Source organism: Myotis nattereri, assembly GCF_964212035.1.
Source record: "Myotis nattereri genome assembly, chromosome: 4".
Taxonomy (NCBI): domain Eukaryota; kingdom Metazoa; phylum Chordata; class Mammalia; order Chiroptera; family Vespertilionidae; genus Myotis; species Myotis nattereri.
Genome location: NC_138079.1, coordinates 100,713,178 through 100,730,495, shown reverse-complemented (window position 1 = coordinate 100,730,495; position 17,318 = coordinate 100,713,178). Strand labels below are relative to the sequence as shown.

Here is a 17,318-nt window from a genome sequence, read left to right as displayed (position 1 = left end):
CTTCTCCCTCACACAGCTCTTCGTTTTCCGGGCAGTTGAGCAGCTGCTTCATTTGTCCACCATTTGTTCTGCGTGCCCATCACTCCTTCCTCACCCAGCAGCGGACAGCTCGCCCGGCTTTTTGCTCCAGTCTGACTGGGGTCCCCTAGCTGGACCTCATCTCTAGGTCTCTCTTTCTCTTGCTTGGTTTACCTCCTTGTGTTTTGAAGTCCCTCCTCTAGTTACCAGCCTGGCAAGGGCGCCTGGAGGCCGCACTTTGAGACCATGTGTGTCTGAAGGTATCTCGATGGAGAGTGTGGCTGTTTGCAGAGCTCCAGGTTATAAATCCTTCCTTGGTTATATGGTCTCTGTTATTGAATGACCACAGCTTTCTGAAGTGATCCTATGCAAGGGATGGGCCAGTGCCCACAGGGGGACCCTCCCACAGGGGTCTAAGACTGGCTGCCCCGTTCTGGGCCTGGGGCATGGAAAACGGGCAAGAAGTGTCACAGTCCGATTCCACTTCCTTGTTCCCCACCCGAAGATTCTTCCTCCCCAGGCGCAGACACCCTTACATGGTTGTTCTTCAAACAACCCACACCCAGGCCCTGCGTGGCGCTGCCCTGGACCCACCTTCAGAGGGACCTCAGGCCTTCCAGACTTGGCCACTGGACTCCACTGTTGTCAGTGGCTTCCCCTAACAGCGGTTCTCAACCTGTGGGTCACGAACAATGAAAATACATCCTGCATATCAGATATTTACATGACGATTCATAACAGTAGCAAAATTACAGTTATGAAGTAGCAACGAAAATAATTTTATGGTTGGGGGTCACCACAACATGAGGAACTGTATTAAAGGGTCGCGGCGTCAGGAAGGTTGAGAACCGCTGCGCTACAGGCTGGTTTGCCAAGTCTGTGATCACACCCCACCCCTCACCCCCAGCCTCGACCATTCTGTCAGCATCTCTGCTCTGTGGCCCGCTCCTCCCCTCTCCCGATCTCTGTCCTTGTGCTCTGTGCCTTCCTTCCTCAGGGGACATTTTCATCGGGTGCCAGAGGAACAGAAACATGCCCTGAGGTCACCTAGCTCCATGCCACATCCAGGCACCCCCACCTCTCCAGGGCGTTCTCGCCCCCTTGACTTCTGCCGTCCTCTGCTGTGGGGAAACAGACTCCCCGGTTTTTCTCCAGCTCCTCTGTGTGGTCCCTGTACCTGGACAGAGGGAAGGGAGTTCTTTGGGCAGAAGCATTTAACTGCCTCCGTCTCGACACATCCAACGCATTCACACCATTGCTTGCCTCCTCCTGCTGCCCTAGCGTCAAATCCCCACCCAGCCTGGCTCCCTGGAGAGTCGGCTGTGCGTTCCACACTGTGCCTATTGTACTGCTGATTACTTGTCCCCCGGAGTGGCCCTCCACTTACCCTCCCACTCAGCAGGGACTGCATGGCCAGTGTGCACCCCATTGCAGCCACCTGGGGTAAGCTAGGAGATGTAGCAAAGACACCCCCTTCCTGTCGGCACCATGAGATGGAGGGATGGCCCTCTGCCTTCAGGGGCCTCCACCTCACCAGCCTCTCATCTCCCCTCCCTGCCAGGCTTGGGAAAGGAGCCCCCGGGAGCTAAGGCGAGGCTGGGTTGGAAGCTGGTGGGGTGGGTGTCTGTGTCCTGGGCTCCAGGGCCCTCTAGCTGGGAGGAAGTGGGTACAGCTTGGGGTGGAGCTTGTGGAGGTCACTCCTCGAACCATGTTGCCCTGGGTCTGAGAACAGGGCCCCTGCCCACCTCATTGCTCTGTTCCAAGGCCTGGGCTCCGGGCTCTCCCTCCCCTGACTGCTTCCCCCATTTCTCCCCAGGAGACCCTGAGTTCCTGAGGACCCCTCTGGGCGGCAGCTTCCTGGTGCACGAGTCCTTCATCTACAGGCGGGAGAAAGCCACTGGCGACAAGGTGTACTGGACGTGCCGGGACCAGGCCCGCATGGGCTGCCGCAGCCGGGCCATCACCCAGGGCCAGCGGGTGATGGTAATGCGCAGGCACTGCCACCCGCCGGACCTGGGGGGCCTGGAGGCCCTGAAGCAGCGCGAGCCGTTCCCCACCCAAGTCCTGAGGGAAGGTTCAGGTGTGGGCGGGCACTGGGCCCTGGTCTCCCTGCTGGCCTGGCAGCCCCCGGGGCCAACCCCAAAACACAGACTGGAGCTGCCTGCTAGAACCTCCCATCCATCGCCCATGTCGAATGGGGTCCAACCATGCCTGTCAGTCTGTCCACCTGGCTGAGCTCCCTGAGGGCAGAGGCTACCTCTGGGTTCCCCACTCATGTTGTTGGGGCCCAGTCCGGGATGGGTTGTCAGTAAGAGAAACCAGCTCAGACCACTGGAGGAATGGGGTGGGCCAGGGTGGCATGATTGTGCTCGGCACCCATGTATGGGGCAGTGTGCCTGCACCTTGGGGACCCTTTGTCTCCGCTCTCTGGGCCTCTCTTGTTTCTGGTTTCCTCTGTCTCTCCTTTCCCCCACCTCCCCACCCAGTTCTCTTCGTCCACCCCAACCTCAACATGCATGACCTTTCAGTTAAGGTTCTGAAAAGTCTTAAGAGAGCGAGAGTTGACTGGTTGACATGGCTGGCCAAAGGTTCAGACCAGCCATGGGCCTCCCAGAATGTTCCAGCTCAGGCCCTGTCCCGGGGCACTTGCCATCAAGTGTGGGGTCCAAGCCAAGTCCGGAGAGGCTTGCAGGAAACTCGGGGTTCGGGTGGCTGCAGAACCAACCTCCCCAGGCAGCACCAGAGCCCTTAGGCACCTAGTCTCCACTTGAAGCTGTCAGGGCTGGTGACCTGAGCTTCAGCCCAGGTCCCTGCGGCACAGACAGGGGTAGAGGGCAGGGACCAGAGTGGTCCTGCCGGGGGGGTGAGTTTCCCGGTTGGCGCGGGCTGGTGGGAAGAAGGAAACAGCTTCCGTCTCTGGCACCCATGCTCCTTCCCGTTTCCAAGGCCCGGCCAGGCACCCCACTCACAGCATGATGTTCCTTCTAGGACCCCCCCAGCCGCTGGAGTTCCTGAAGACTTCCCTCGGGGGCAGGTTCCTGGTGCACGAGTGCTTCCTCTACAGGAAGGAGAAGGCTGCCGGTGAGAAGGTGTACTGGATGTGCCGGGACCAGGCCCGGCTGGGCTGCCGCAGCCGGGCCATCACCCAGGGCCAGCAGGTGACAGTGATGCGCGCCCACTGCCACATGCCCGATCTGGTTGGCCTGGAGGCCCTGAGGCGGCGGGAGCGGCTTCCCATTGCAGCCCAGCAGGAGGATCCAGGTACCAACGGGGAGGGTGGCGGGGGAGGGGGGGTGCAGAAGGGATTAAAAAGACCTGTGGGATCTTGGTCTCTGCCAGCCCAAAGTTCAGACACCTCGGGGGATAGGCACTATCTGCCAGGGCATTTCTGCCTTTCCAGAATTTTCTCTCTGTACTCTCTATTGGCTTCTTCTCCTGAACCTGAAAATACACCTAAATCTGTCCCATCCTTACAAACTACAATTTTCTCTTTCTTTTATTGTAAGAGGTCTTAATTTTTTACTGATTAAAAATCTGGTGAAAAAATAGAGACTACCCAGAAGAATGTACTAATGCGTGCACACATGAACACACACGCATGTAAAGTTCTGCAAATAATGAACTGTGTGAACCAAGTGGGTTCTCTATTCATAAACAGCATATAAACTCGGTCTCTGGAAAGCAGTGTGTGCCTGCTATTAATTCATGTAAACATTATGGCCACATCTTATAAAATACTGAAACGAATCCAAGTTCTATAAAATAACCAAAAGAAACTTGATTTCTACCTAAAACAAAAAAGGAGATTTCTAAGAGAAAGCCACTGTTGGGTTTAAACAGGAAGTAGACATTACGGCGTGCCTTTGGCATGGTAAAGGGTGGATCATCTCTGATATCTGGTTGATTACCAATCTTTCTGTTGACAAGGGCTGCAGATTGACTCAGAATCTCAAATAGCATATTTTACCAGGCACCCAGGTCATTTGGGGCTTCCCAATGACTCCCCAAGTCAGCATCATTTTACCTGATTTTCATTATCCTCAAGGCTTTGATGTCATCATTACAACGTGTGTATCATTGGCTCTAGCAGCTTCCACAAGAAAAAAATTATTAATCTAGCTTTTCAATTTTTTTTTCCTTAGAAAAGATAAAACTGCTGACTAAAGTTCAACTGTGCTTCAAGAGTTATTCTCCTGAAAGCCAGCAGATTAATGGGTAATTATACTAGTTATCTAATCCTGTGTCACAAATGAACCCCAAACTTAGAGGCTTAAAATGACAAATATTTACTATCTCCCCCCCATTTCTGTGGGTCAGGATTTCAGGAGTGGTTGGGCTGGGTGGTTCTGGATCAGGGTCTCTCACAGGCTGAAGAAGCGATGTCAGCCAGGGCTGCAGTCCTCCGAAGGCTCGAGTGGGGCGGTAGGAAATAGCTCCAGCATGGCCTGTTCACTTAAATGGCTATGGGCTGGAGGAATGTTTCTCACCATATGGAGTCCTCTGGGGGCTGCTTGAATGTCCTCAAACATGTCAGCTATCTTCCCCCAAAATGAGTGAGAGAGCAGAACAAGAAGAAAACTGCCAACAATAGCAGAGTTCTTCTCAAACTCATATAGAACATTCTCCAGGATAGACCGTACCTGGGTCATATAACAAGACTCCATAAATTTAAAAGGATTGAAATCATACAAAGTGTATTATCTGACCACAGTGGAATGAAACCAGAAACCAGTAACTAGAAAGAAATGTGGGAAACTCACAAATATGTGAAAATTAAACAATACACTCCCAAATAACCAATGATTCCAAGAAGAATCACAAGGGAAATTAGGAAATACTTTGAAATGAACAAAATGTAGACACAGCATACCAAAACTTATGGGATACAACCAAGTAATGCTTAGAGGGAAATTTATAGCTATAAAACTTATATTAAAAAAGGAAAGATCTCAACTCTATAACTTAAACTTACATGTTAAAACACTAGAAAAAGAGCAAAGTAGCCTGGCCAGCTTGGGTCAGTCAGTAGTTGAGCATCAACCTACAAACCAGGAGGTCACAGTTTGATTCCTGGTCAGGGCACATGCCCCAGTTACGGGCTCCATCCCCATTGTGGGGCATGCAGGATCGATGATTCTCTCTCATCATTGATGTTTCTATCTCTCTCTCCCTCTCCCTTCCTCTCTGAAATCAATAAAAATATATTAAAAAAACAAAAAAGGATAAGTAAACTAAAGAAAGTAGAAGGAATGAAATAGTAAAGATAAGAATAGAAATTAAATAGAGAAGAGAAAATTAACTAAATCAAAACTTGGTTCTTTGAAAGGATCAACAAAATTGACAAATCTTTAGTTAAATTGACCCAAAAATATTTTTTAAAGGTAGAGAAAATTAAAATTCTTAAAATTATGAATGAAAGATGGGACATTACTATCTAGCTCAAAGAAAAAGGATTTTAAGGGAATACTATGAACAATGGTGTGCCAACCAATTAGATAACAAATGAAATGAAAAAATTCCTATAAAGACAGGCTATCAAAACTGACTCAAGGAAATCTAAATAGGCCTACAATAAGAGAATGAATTCATAATTTCAAAACTTTCCACAAAGAAAAGCCCAGACTCAGATGCATGACTTCATTGGTGACTTCTAAACATTTAAAGAGCGCTGGCCAGTGGGGCTCAGTTGGTTGACCATTGTTCCATGCACCAAAAGGTCGCCAGTTCCGTTCCTGGTCAGGGCATATGCCGGGGTTGTGGGCTTGTGGGAGATTGTTTCTCTCTTCCTCTCCCTTTCTCTCTCTAAAATAAAAACATATTTGAAGAAATAAAATTGCCTCAAATAAATAAGTAAATAAATAACATTTAAAGTCCTGGCCAGTCGTCCAGAGGCTGCTGGGTCAGTTCCCTGCCAGGGCACGGGCCTGAGCTGTCCCTGCTCAGGGGCATCAGGAGGCAGCCAGCCAGCTGATTGATGTTCCACTTTCCCTTCTTCTCTCTAAAAAAATCAATAAAAAAATAATTTAAAAAAAAATTCAAAGAATTAACACCAATCCTTCACAAACTCTCCCCAAAAATAGAAGAGGAGGGAGAGGACTTTGGGGTAGTGAAAATGTTCTAAAAGTAATTATGATAATGGCTGCACAACTCTGTGAATATACTAAAAACTATCAGATTCTGTACTTAAAATGGGTGAACTATATGGTATGTGATTATAACTCAATAAAGCTGTTTGGGAAAAAAAAAAAAAGCCCAGCTGGTGTGGCTCAGTGGTTGAGCATCAACTTATGAACCAGGAGGTCATGGTTCCATTCTCAATCAAGGCACGTGCCCTGGCTGCAGGCTCGATCCCCAGTAGGGGGCATGCAGGAGGCAGCCAATCAATGATTCTCATCATGGATGTTTGTATCTCTCTCTCCCTCTCCCTCTCTTTGCAATCAATTTAAAAAAAACAAAACATTTTAAAAAGCCAAAACTGGTAGGTCACATAAAAAAAAAAAAGAAGAAGAAGGAAAAAAAGAAAAAGAAAAAAGGAAGCCCTGGCCAAGTAGCTCAGTGGGTTAGAGCATTGTCCTGATACGCCAAGGTTGCGAGTTTGATCCCCAGTCAGGGCACATACATATAAGAATCAATCAATGAATGCATAAATAAGTGGAACAACAAATAAATCTCTCTCTCCACCACCCCCCCTTCTCTCTCGAAATAAATAAATAAAAATTTGACCAGTTAATTATATTTCCAATAGGCTGTTTTCCTTTATTTTTATTTATTTACTTATTTATTGAATATTTTTATTGACTTCAGAGAGGAAGGGAGAGGAGAGTTAGACAGAAGAAACATCAATGATGAGAGAGAATCATTGATTGGCTGCCTCCTGCACACCCCTTGCTAGGGATCGAGCCCACAACCTGTGCATGTGCCCTTGACCGGAATCGAACCCTGAACTTTAGGGTCCTCAGGCTGACGCTGTATCCACTGAGCCAAGCCAGCTAGGCAGGCTGTTTCCCTTTAAAAAAAAAAAAAAGGAAGGAAGCCACAGGGCTTTATAACCAGTGTCACATCCCGTCACTCCTGCTTTACTCTGTTCGTTAGAAGTCAGTCACCACACCCAAGGGAGAGGAATCACGCTCTTCCACTTGGAATGAGGAATATCAAGGAATTTGTAAACATTTTCTAAACCTATCGCAGCAACAGAGGAAAACTGTCTTTCCTGACAGAATCTTGGAAAGGCCCAGAGACGTCCAGAGCAGGACATGGGACTTCGTAGGCATGCTGGTGTTTCCTCCCAGGACTTGCTAGTGTGGAAAGCTAAGGATTCCCAAGTTTTATGGCAATGGAGCAAACTCATGTTTTAAAAGAATTGATATGATGTATGCATATATGTGTGTATAAAAATGATCTAGCGGATGGTTTTTCTCTAAGGAAAGGTATTACAGGAATCCTTAACTTTCTGTGTTACCTATTTCTGCAATGTTTGGGTTTTTATAATGAATATGTGTTTCTTTGTAATCACATAAACCCAACAGCGAGTCTCAGTGAGGCCAGCCTCCGTTCCCACTGGTGTCGCCGGCATCAAGGATACTTCATGTCCACACAGGACCCTGGCATTTCCCACCAAACTAGCTGCTGCTGGACAAAAGCTCTTTCTCACTCTTTCAAAGCATCAACAGCCGTCACACTCCTCAGGAGGCCTCCCAGGAGGAATACCTGATGGTGTCTTCATGCAGACGAGGAGGAGTGCCAGGAGCTGGCAGCGTGAAGGTGTGCGTGATGTGGGGAAGGCCTGACCTCCGAAAGATCTGAAGAAGCATCTTTTTACAAAGTCTTCCCTGTTCTGCCGCCCCAAGCCACAAACACCTATCTGTTTCCAGAGCACGAGACTTGCCAAGGACTTTCCCGCTGGGTGTGGCCCTGCTCTGGCCAGGGCACGTGTGGGGAACTTGTCGATTTCTGGAGCTCAGCTGACCAGCCCTGCCGGGCTCCGGCCACTCAGGTGTTTTCTGGGCAGGTGCCACGTGGGCCTTTGTGCCCCTTGGCCACCTGCTGCTGGGGCGCAGCCATCCCTCAGTTACAGAGCCCGCCAACCAGAGGCGCCACTACACACTGTCAGACTTTTTTCCTCACTGTTTTCCCATTTAAACCCAGTGTCCATGATCCCATGGCAGGAGTTGTTTCTGGCCGTGGGAGCCAGCCCGGATGTCCACAGCCAGTCAGCATGGAGAAGACTCCATCTGGCTGAGGCCGCAGTGTCCTGGGTCAGCCACGTTCATCTGAGGCAGGAAGAGAGGCAGACCTGGGTGGCGGCAGACGGGCTCCTTTCTCCAGCCTGGTCACAGCAGAGCTGGCCTAGCAGGTCCAGGGGCGGCAGGGGTTGCTGGCTGCTCATGAGGACTTGTCTTTGACAGCAAGGCTCCTGGCCCTCATCCTGTGATTGCAGAGGGAGCACAGATGGCAGGCTCTCCCTCTCCTGGCAAGCTGGCCATGGAGCCTGCCACCCTTCTATGGGACAGTGACATCTCCGCGTCCCCCACCGTCCCTCTGCTTGTTCATGTCCCTCAATAAACCTTATTTAATAACTCACCATGCAGAGCTGGCGTGTACATCCACGTCCCCTTGGCAACAACAGAGGCCACCAAAGCCACACAGTCCACGTATCTCGGTGGCACATGGTCGGAAAATGGAGTTTCACTGGAATCACACAGGCCTGAGGCGCCTGGTGAGAAGCACTGAGCCACAGCCATTGCCACCTGCAGAGCCTGCTCTGTGCCTCTCCCGTGGGGTCTGCAGGCCGGCGACTTCCCTAGTCCTAAGTCCCCCGGGTGTCACCTTGGCTGGGCTCTAGGCACCCAGAAGTTGGGGTGCAGTGTGAGAAGAATCTAAAGAGGATGCAGGCCTCTCTTTCCTCCTGGACGTTCATATTGATGGAGCCGGTACACTCTTACTCTTCGCCGCACCTGCTTTGACCTTAGAGGACAGATGGATGGTCCGTGTTGCTCACACTAAGGATGCCGATGGACATGAATTTGCACACTCCCATCACCTTGGGTGGCCCCATGGCCACTTAGCTACTGAACTACAGAAGTGTCTTCTAAGTCCACTTCCTCCATGGTTCGAAAGCCACAGAGATGTCCCTTGCTCCATCACTGTCACGGCAAAGTGCATAGGGCGGATCCCTCTCTTGGAAGCTGGTGTGCCCTCTGCAGACAGCGTCATCTCAGAGGAGTTGTGCTTTCCTTCCCTGCTCCCACTCTGCTGCTAGTTTCCGCCAATAAACCTTATTCTGTTATGGCTGCACCATGTGGTGTGCGTGGTGTCTCTGTGCCCCTTTGCATGACAGTTCACATCGATGTCTCAATTATAAAATTAAAAGTTCACAAGGATTAGTGAAATTATCAACAAGGGACTCAGATTTTAAAAGTGGGGCACAGTGGCTGGCTGTAGGAGTCTCAGTCCCCAGTCCCTGTCCCCGAGGTTGTAAGGTGAGCATCATAGAAATCTTTCTCATAACCCCCCTCCCCCTTCTGGCCCCAGCCCAGCCTCCTGTCCCCATGTCCTCTGTCAGGAAGACTTGTAGGGTGGCGCTAAGGACCTCCTTTTCATTAAAGTCAGCAGATGCTTCTCAGAGCTCGCCCTCTGGCACTGACCACCTCCTCCTCGATCCCTCCTCTGGGCTCACCACCCCATCCCTGCATTCCCTCCCTGTCTCCCTCAAGGGATTCTGCCCCTCCACCCAACCTGTAAGCCCAGAGGTTGGTGTTCTGGAAACTGGACCTCGGTCCTTTTGGGCCCAACCACTTTCAAGGTTCATGGTTTGTCAGCCTGCAGCACCAGCTTGGCCCTCCTTTCTGCAACCAAAGCTGTGAGTCCTGCTGCCTCCAGGGCCCTGGCCCTGGGTGTCCGGCGAGCACCAGAGGCAGGCAGCGAAAGGGAGTGTCTACCTGTTGTCCTCATCTGAAGGCCCCAGGACACAAGTAGAACGCAGAGCCATCCTCGACAAGGTCCTGCCTGTCCCTAAATGCCCCATCAGTTGTGTCCACCAGAGCCCTCCTGCCTAGTTCTTTTTGTTTCTGTTTTTAGTAAAAGCTTTATTGAGATATAGAGGCCCAGTGCATGGATTCATGCACCCGTAGGGTCCCTCAGCCTGGCCTGTGCCCTCTTGCAATCCAGATCCCTCGGGGGATGTCGGACTGCTGGTTTAGGCCCAATCCCACAGGCCAGGCCCTGTGGGGAGCGGCTGAAACCGGCAGTCCGATATCCCTCGAAGGATGTAGTAGTGACCAAAGCAGCAGGTGGCCTTTGAGAAGCCTGAGCCCTCCCCGCTCATCCAGACCCAGCTGTGCCTGCCGCCCAGCGCCTAGCACCCGAAGGTCAGCTGAGCGGCACTCGCACTGTGGGAGTGCACTGACCACCAGGGGCAGCTGCTGCATTGAGTGTCTGCTCCCTGATGGTCAGTGCACGTCATAGTGACCAGTCGTTTGGTCGCTCGGTTATTTAGGCTTTTAGATAGATAGTCCACATACCATACAACTCAGCTATTAGGCCGTAGCAGTTGTATTTAGTTAAGATGAGGTCATCCTGGAGTAGGAAGAGCCCTAATCCAATCCTGAGGAATGGAACAGGTTCTCCCTCACAGCTCTCGGAAGACTTGTAGCCTCCAGACTGTGACACAATGCATTTCTATTGTTTAATTCCCCGGTCTGTGGGTCCCCTCAGCAGGGGCAAGGGCCCTGGCCTTCCTTGGAGGGTCCATGAGCCTCCTTTCAGAGCCTGAGTCCTGGTACTGAGCACCCCCTTCCTCTCATCCCACCCACCCTCTGCAGGAGACTGAGGCAGTAGGGAGTGGAGTGGGCGATGGAAGTGCTGTGGACCGAATGGACAGTCCTTTTTGGTCCAACCTCCCTTCAGGGAAGGGGCCAGTTCCTCTTCTAACCCCCCACTTGGGCCCCATTCTTCACATGGGGACCGGGCTGTCCCATCCCACACTCACCCTTCCCTTGACAGGCTGTGACAGCAGGCGGGGAGGCTCCCAGTGCAGCCCTCACCCTGGCCCAGGCTTGCGGCCCTGGGATGCTCTGTGATGCCACCGAGCCTTGGCAGTGAGGGTGCTCGCAGGCCGGAAGGAGAAGAGGACCAGGCCACGGGTCACCAGTTACCAAACCCCTAGCCAAGTGCCTGAAAGCGGGAAGCGAGCCCGGGCCAGCCTGGCTGCTGACCGGGTGCCCTCAGGAGGCACTCCGGTGCCAGTCTTGACCCTCAGCAAGCCCTCCTCTGAATGCTCCCCTCTGTGCCACCCACCCAAGAGTCTGCGTGTGAGGCACAAACTGTGAAGTCTTCTGTCTCATCACAGCTGCATCTTGGCCTTTCTAGAATCTTCCCTGCGCCCCCCCCCCATCTTGGGGGGCTACTGACCTAGTGGAGACAGGTCCTCCCAGGATGGATAGCCGGGTGTGGACCCGGTGAGGGGCTAGCTAGACTGAGGGCTAGGGTTCTGGGAGGGACGGATCCGTTCTGAGCCTCCAGCCACCACCCGTCTCCTCCCGGTCCCCTCCCTCACCCTCCGACGCACCTGCGCTGGCCTCCCCCCAAGCCCTGGGGGCAGCCGGCGGGCGGCGCTGGCAGATCAGAGAACTCAGGGGAGTGGGGCCCAGGGGGAGGGGGCGGGGAATTTCCCCCCACGCCTGCCCGGGCCTGTTACCCTCCCCCTCCCGCGCCGGGGGCAGGGGTACAGCCGGGGAATTCCATCGTGCTGCGAGGGCTCCGGCGAGCCTGGGCTGGGGGGTCTCGGAAGGAAGGGGGGGGAGAGAAGGGGGCAGGCTGGGACCAGGGGCGCAGCTGCCTTCTTCCCCAGACACCAGCTGCCCCTGCCTGTCCAGGACTGAGTGTCCACCAGCCCCGCCTGTCTGGAGGGTGCAGGGGCCGGGAGGGGCACTCCCTCCATCAGGCCAGAGGCGTCGGGACCTGGGGAGCGAAGGGCGTGAGGATCTGACACAGGGTAAGTGTGTGTCTGACAACCGAGTGGGTGACCGAGTGGGAGGGGTGCGTGCGTTTCCTCTAAGGGTGCTTGTGAACGGTGTCCCGGGGCGTGTGTCTGGGGGGAGGGTCCTGGACCTCCCCCTTAGGGTCCTCCCCACACACTCCCACGGGAGCCTGCACTCACCCTGGGAGGGGAGGGGGGAGGCGCGCTCCTGGACGCCGAGGGTCCCAGGGCAAGTGAGGAAGGCGTCCGGACCTGCTGTCTTCGCTCCAGTCTCGGGCGGGGCTTCCCGGCCGCAGGGATGGGGGGTGGGAGGGAGGGACCCAGGAGGGAGGGACACGAGGGGGGCAGGAGCAGCGCATTAGATGCTGGGCTAGGGAACCTCAGAGAGCGAGGTGCAGCGGGAGGAGGAAGGTGTGGAGGCCCAGGCCAGACCCTGAGCTCCAGAGGCGGAGACGGAGGAAGCCTGGCCAGGGATCCCCCGGGAGACCCCCAGGGGGGACAGGGCAGAGAGGGGCCTGCAGGCGCAGAAACCCTGGGAGGCAAATCCCCCGGGAGACACTTCCCCGCCCCAGACGAGAGTGCTGCCCAGAGTGGGACGAGGATTCAAGGTCAGAGGACAACGCCTCCCCCCAGGTCGCCTGGGAGACCCCGAAGCGACCCCGGGGGTGGCACAGGTCGTATGCAGGCCTGGGCGACCTCTCCTAGGTTGGGGGCGATGGGGACAGGAGCCCCGCAGAGCCTCCTCCTTCTCCTCCTCCTTCTCCTCCCCATGCTGTCGCCACGCGGGGCCTCCGCGGGGAGCCTGCATACCCCAGGTGAGTCTTGGCCGGATGACTGCGCCTTGGTCGCACTCCCTCCTTCGCCTCCCCGCCTCGGACCCGGGTCCTGAGCCTGGGGAGGGGTCAGAGCAGGTGGCGGGAGCAGCCGAGCAGCCCCAGGGCCCCGGGGACACCAGGAGCGCTAGCTGCGGAGCCGGGCAGGAGTTGGCCTCGTGTGGGGAGGGAGGGACCCTTAGGATGTCGGGCGAGGCTCCGAACCTCCCAAGGCCCTGCCGTCGCCGTGCAGGCCTGTCCGAGTGCTTCCAGGTGAATGGCGCCGACTACCGCGGCCGCCAGAACCGCACAGGCCCGCGCGGGACCGGCCGCCCGTGCCTCTTCTGGGACCAGACGCAGCAGCACAGCTACAGCAGCGCCAGAGACCCCCAGGGTCGCTGGGGGCTGGGAGCGCACAACTTCTGCCGGTGAGGGGCGGGCCGGGGGCGTGGTCTTATTGGGGGCGGGGCCTTTAGGGGCGGGGTCTTATTGGGGGCGGGACTGAGTCCACTATTTCGGGCGTGGGCCTGAGGCCCGGGCCGGGGACCGGGGAGAAGAGGCCTCGCTTGGACCGGCCCAGCGGAAGGGCATGGGACAGGCCTCGGCCTGCGCTGGGCGCTCACATTTTATGACGCGGGTCCGGCCTGAGGTGCCAGCTTCTGTGCAGGCCTGGGTACCGGAGAGCTCGTGTGGATGGGGCCAGGAAGCAATCTCCGGCGTGAGGGGCCGGGCCTTGCCCTACAGCTTCTTTGAGGGGCACCCACTGGCGGTGGTGACCGAGGGACTTGGGGTTCAGAGACACAGCTGCTGTCGGGAGCAGCAGGGACCGAGCTGAGCGGGAGGACACTTCTCTGCGGGTAGAAGCCACCACTTCTGCTGGGAAGCGGGGCTCGAAGGCCAGGCGGCGGCCGAGGCCCTCGGCGCGGTGGGGGAGGAGCACTGCAAAGGCACAGTCCGCAGCCGAATGCCTAAAACCTGCCCTCGGGGCCCTTCATGACTTCCCGCCGTCCGCGTGGACGTCTACGCGCAGAACAGGGAGTTGCTGCACCTCGGGGGGCGGGGATGGAGTGTGGGATTTGCGGGCAGCAGGGTCTGGACCACCTCCCCGCCCGCAGGAACCCAGATGGCGACGTGCAGCCGTGGTGCTACGTGGCCGAGACCGAGGAGGGCATCTACTGGCGCTACTGCGACATCCCCACCTGTCACAGTGAGTGGGCAGCTGGACACGGGCGAGCGCGGGCTGCCTGCGTGCAGTTCCCGAGGGAAGGCGCCAGACAGACCCCGCGTCCCCTGCCCCCGCAGTGCCCGGCTACCTGGGCTGCTTCGTGGACTCGGGAGCCCCCCCGGCCCTCAGCGGCCCCAGCGGCACCTCTACGAAGCTCACGGTCCAGGTGTGCCTCCGCTTCTGCCGCATGAAGGGCTACCAGGTACTGTCCACCGGCCCCGGCCAGTGGCCCCTGACCTTGACTGAAATCAGGGCCCAGAACAACTCCCAGCGCTGACACCAAACCTTGATACTCATCTCTGGGCCTCTGGGCCGCTTCCCACTTCCGAGCCCGACCCCAGGCGCCCACTGCCCTGCCCGTACCCCAGGCCCTGCCCCTGGCGTCACCCACTCTGTGCCCCCAGCTGGCGGGAGTGGAAGCTGGCTACGCCTGCTTCTGTGGCTCCGAGAGCGACTTGGCTCGGGGTCGCCCAGCACCGGCCACCGACTGTGACCAGATCTGCTTCGGCCACCCCGGCCAGCTGTGCGGCGGCGATGGGCGCCTGGGAGTCTACGAAGGTGAGGACGGGGCGAAACGTGGACAATAAGGTAAAGGGAAGGGAGGCGGGGGGCGGGGCCTGAGAAGGGAAGTGGGCTGGGGGCGGGGCCTGAGAAGGGACTTGGGCTGGGGGCGGGGCCTGGAGAGGGGACTTGGGCTGGGGGCGGGGCCTGAGAAGGGAAGTGGGATGGGGGCGGGGCCTGAGAAGGGAAGTGGGATGGGGGCGGGGCCTGAGAAGGGACTTGGGCTGGAGGCGGGTCCTGGAGAGGGGACTGGGCCGAGGGCGGGGTCTAGGACGGAGCAGGATTTGCCGAGGGGGATCAAGGGAAGGGGCCCCGAGGAAGCCCGGGGTCAGCCTGGGGGCGGGGCCGGGCTGGGAGGAGGCGGGGCTTTGGCGTAGAGCTCCGCCCCGTGAAGTGGCCCCAGGGTCTCCGGGTTCTGACCGCCGGCCCCGCCCACAGTGTCGGTGGGCTCCTGCCAGGGGAACTGGACTGCGCCGCAGGGCGTCATCTACTCCCCGGACTTCCCGGATGAGTACGGGCCGGACCAGAACTGCAGCTGGGCTCTTGGCCCGCCGGGCGCAGCTCTGGAGCTCACCTTCCGCCTCTTCGAGCTGGCAGACCAGCGCGACCGCCTGGAGCTGCGCGACGCGGCCTCGGGCAGCCTGCTCCGCGCCTTCGACGGCGCCCGCCCGCCGCCCACTGGGACGCTGCACCTGCGCGCCGCTGCGCTGCTGCTCACCTTCCGCAGCGACGCGCGTGGCCACGCGCAGGGCTTCGCACTCACCTACCGAGGTGAGGCCCCGCCCCATCCCCCCGGGGCTTGCCCCACAGCCACGCTGCCTCACACCCCTCTCCACAGGCGTGCAGGATGCTTCGGAGAACCCGGTGCTCCCCAAGGGCTCGGCCCAGACCCCTGCAGTGCTCCCCGATGGGACTAATGTGAGCTGCAGCCCCCGGCTTGGGGCTCCGGAGGCCACAATGGGGGGTGAGGCAGGAGCTTGAGGAGGGCGGGAGTTTGGGAAGCAGCGCTCTCTGGAGCCCTGTCCTCACCGCGCCTGTGTGCCCACAGCCCGGGTCTTCTCGACAGTGATGGCCATCTCAGTGTTGCTGCTGCTGCTGCTGCTGCTGCTGCTACTGCTGTCGCTGCTACGCCTGCTGCGCCGACGGTGCGCACGCTGGGGCAGGGCCTGAGGGTGACCCAGCTGGGCAGTCGGGCACCTGATACTTGATGCCTCGGTGCCCAGGCGCGTGGTGGGGGACTGGAGTGGCGGGTGGGGGGGGGGGGCGGTCTGGTGGGAAGCTGGGACCCAGAGGAATGGAGCTGAAACTCCTAGGCTCTTGAGGGACCTTGGGTCTACACAGGAAATCGAGCCTGGGATCACAGGCGAAGCAGGATGCTGGGGGTGAGACTGGTTGGGTCTTTGGCTGATGTCTGCTCCCTCTCTAGGAGCTGTCTACTGGCTCCAGGAAAAGGGCCCCCACCCTTGAGGCCTTCCCAGGGCTCTGGGAGAAGTTGGGCTGTGTGGTACCGCCGACCTGGAGGGGTGGCACTGCCCTGCCCCCCGGGGGACTCCCAGGCTGAGGGTCTAGCCTCCACTTACCGCCCCCTGAGCGCCTCCAGCCAGAGTTCCCTGCGTTCGCTCATCTCTGCTCTCTGACTCAGGACCCCCAGGGTCCATTGGATCCTCCAACAGTGTGATGGACACCAGAGACTCCATGCCGCGCTCTGCCTTGGCCTTCCAGTTTGTTAAGGGCAGCTCTGCCTCTGTTCATCTCTCAGAGGCCAGTCGTCGGACTGGAAGCATCTGGTACTATTATTGGGAACTTGGCCTAACTCTGGGTGTCCAGATGGTCCAGGCCAAATGGCAAGAGGAATCGGCTCCCCTCCTCATAGACCTTGATAAGGAGCTCTCTGATTTCAGGGTCTTTGAGCCCCTCTGGGGGTAGTCCTGGACTGCTGCCTTACGTGAAATGTGAGAGGTCAACAAAAGTGGTCAAAAGACCAGACACAGACTTTGAATAAAGGACCTATTTTGGTATAGGGCTCTGCAAATTCTTAAGTGGTGGGAAATTATGTTGATGATACTGAAGCGAAGGGTTGGGTGTGTCCATGCAAGTTGAGGGCGTTCCACGCAGTTCCTGGGAGCCAACTGAAATGCAGAGGGCTGAGGAATGCCTGCAGAAGCATGGGTGGGCGGGGTCCTGGAGAAGGGCGGCGAGGGGAAAGGCTGGCTGGCGAGGCTGAGCCAGATTAAGCGGAAGAAGAGATGCCTTCCTGGGCCCCACCTTAGTATGAACCCAGGCAGGGAATGAACTTTCTTCCCTGGCCAGTTGCCCTCTTTCTTCCCCTCCATTTCCTGCCTGTCCTGGGCGGGGCGGAAAGTGTACGTTGTGGGCGATAATAGTGAGTTTTGTTGAGCTCCAAGACGGTCCAAAGGGCAGGGCCTCTCCCGATGGCGCCTGGAATGTCAGGAACACTGTAGGAGACATCTCGGCGGGCCTTGCCGCGCTCCAGGGGAGCCAGGCCTGTGGATAGATCATCCCTGGAGTGGGGGGTGCCGGCTCTAGACCTGACCTGTCCGAACGGCCCGGGCTGGCAGCACCGTGGACAGAGCCCAGGCTGCGAGGGTAGCGTTGGGTGTGGGGCGGTGCTGGGGAGGGTGGCCGCCCAAGGGTGCGTTGACCTGGGAGTAGTTCGGAAAGCCGGGGCGCGCACTGCGGGAGGACGCAAGGTGCTGGGGCCACT

General features: G+C 56.9%; 2 protein-coding genes across 3 annotated transcripts in view; both read left to right on the top strand.

Annotated features, from left to right (window-relative positions):
* FLYWCH1 (FLYWCH-type zinc finger 1) overlaps nucleotides 1–9,315 on the top strand; it is a 33,369-nt gene extending 24,054 nt beyond the window's left edge. For both annotated transcript variants that reach the window (XM_081089242.1, XM_081089241.1), the window contains 4 exons: nucleotides 1,835–2,098; nucleotides 3,007–3,279; nucleotides 4,161–4,233; nucleotides 7,545–9,315. In XM_081089242.1, the coding sequence (XP_080945368.1) occupies nucleotides 1,835–2,098; nucleotides 3,007–3,279; nucleotides 4,161–4,233; nucleotides 7,545–7,557 (623 nt within the window). In that variant the 3' untranslated portion in view covers nucleotides 7,558–9,315. The remainder of the gene's footprint in view (nucleotides 1–1,834; nucleotides 2,099–3,006; nucleotides 3,280–4,160; nucleotides 4,234–7,544) is intronic.
* Nucleotides 9,316–12,674: 3,359 nt separating this feature from the next.
* KREMEN2 (kringle containing transmembrane protein 2) lies at nucleotides 12,675–16,622 on the top strand (the record flags this gene model as incomplete). Its single annotated transcript, XM_081089321.1, has 9 exons — nucleotides 12,675–12,810; nucleotides 13,061–13,235; nucleotides 13,923–14,014; nucleotides 14,110–14,234; nucleotides 14,437–14,590; nucleotides 15,032–15,364; nucleotides 15,432–15,557; nucleotides 15,642–15,738; nucleotides 16,020–16,622. The coding sequence occupies 9 exons, from the start codon at nucleotides 12,675–12,677 to the stop codon at nucleotides 16,228–16,230; spliced, it is 1,449 nt and encodes a 482-aa protein (XP_080945447.1). The 3' UTR covers nucleotides 16,231–16,622.
* Nucleotides 16,623–17,318: the final 696 nt, after the last annotated feature.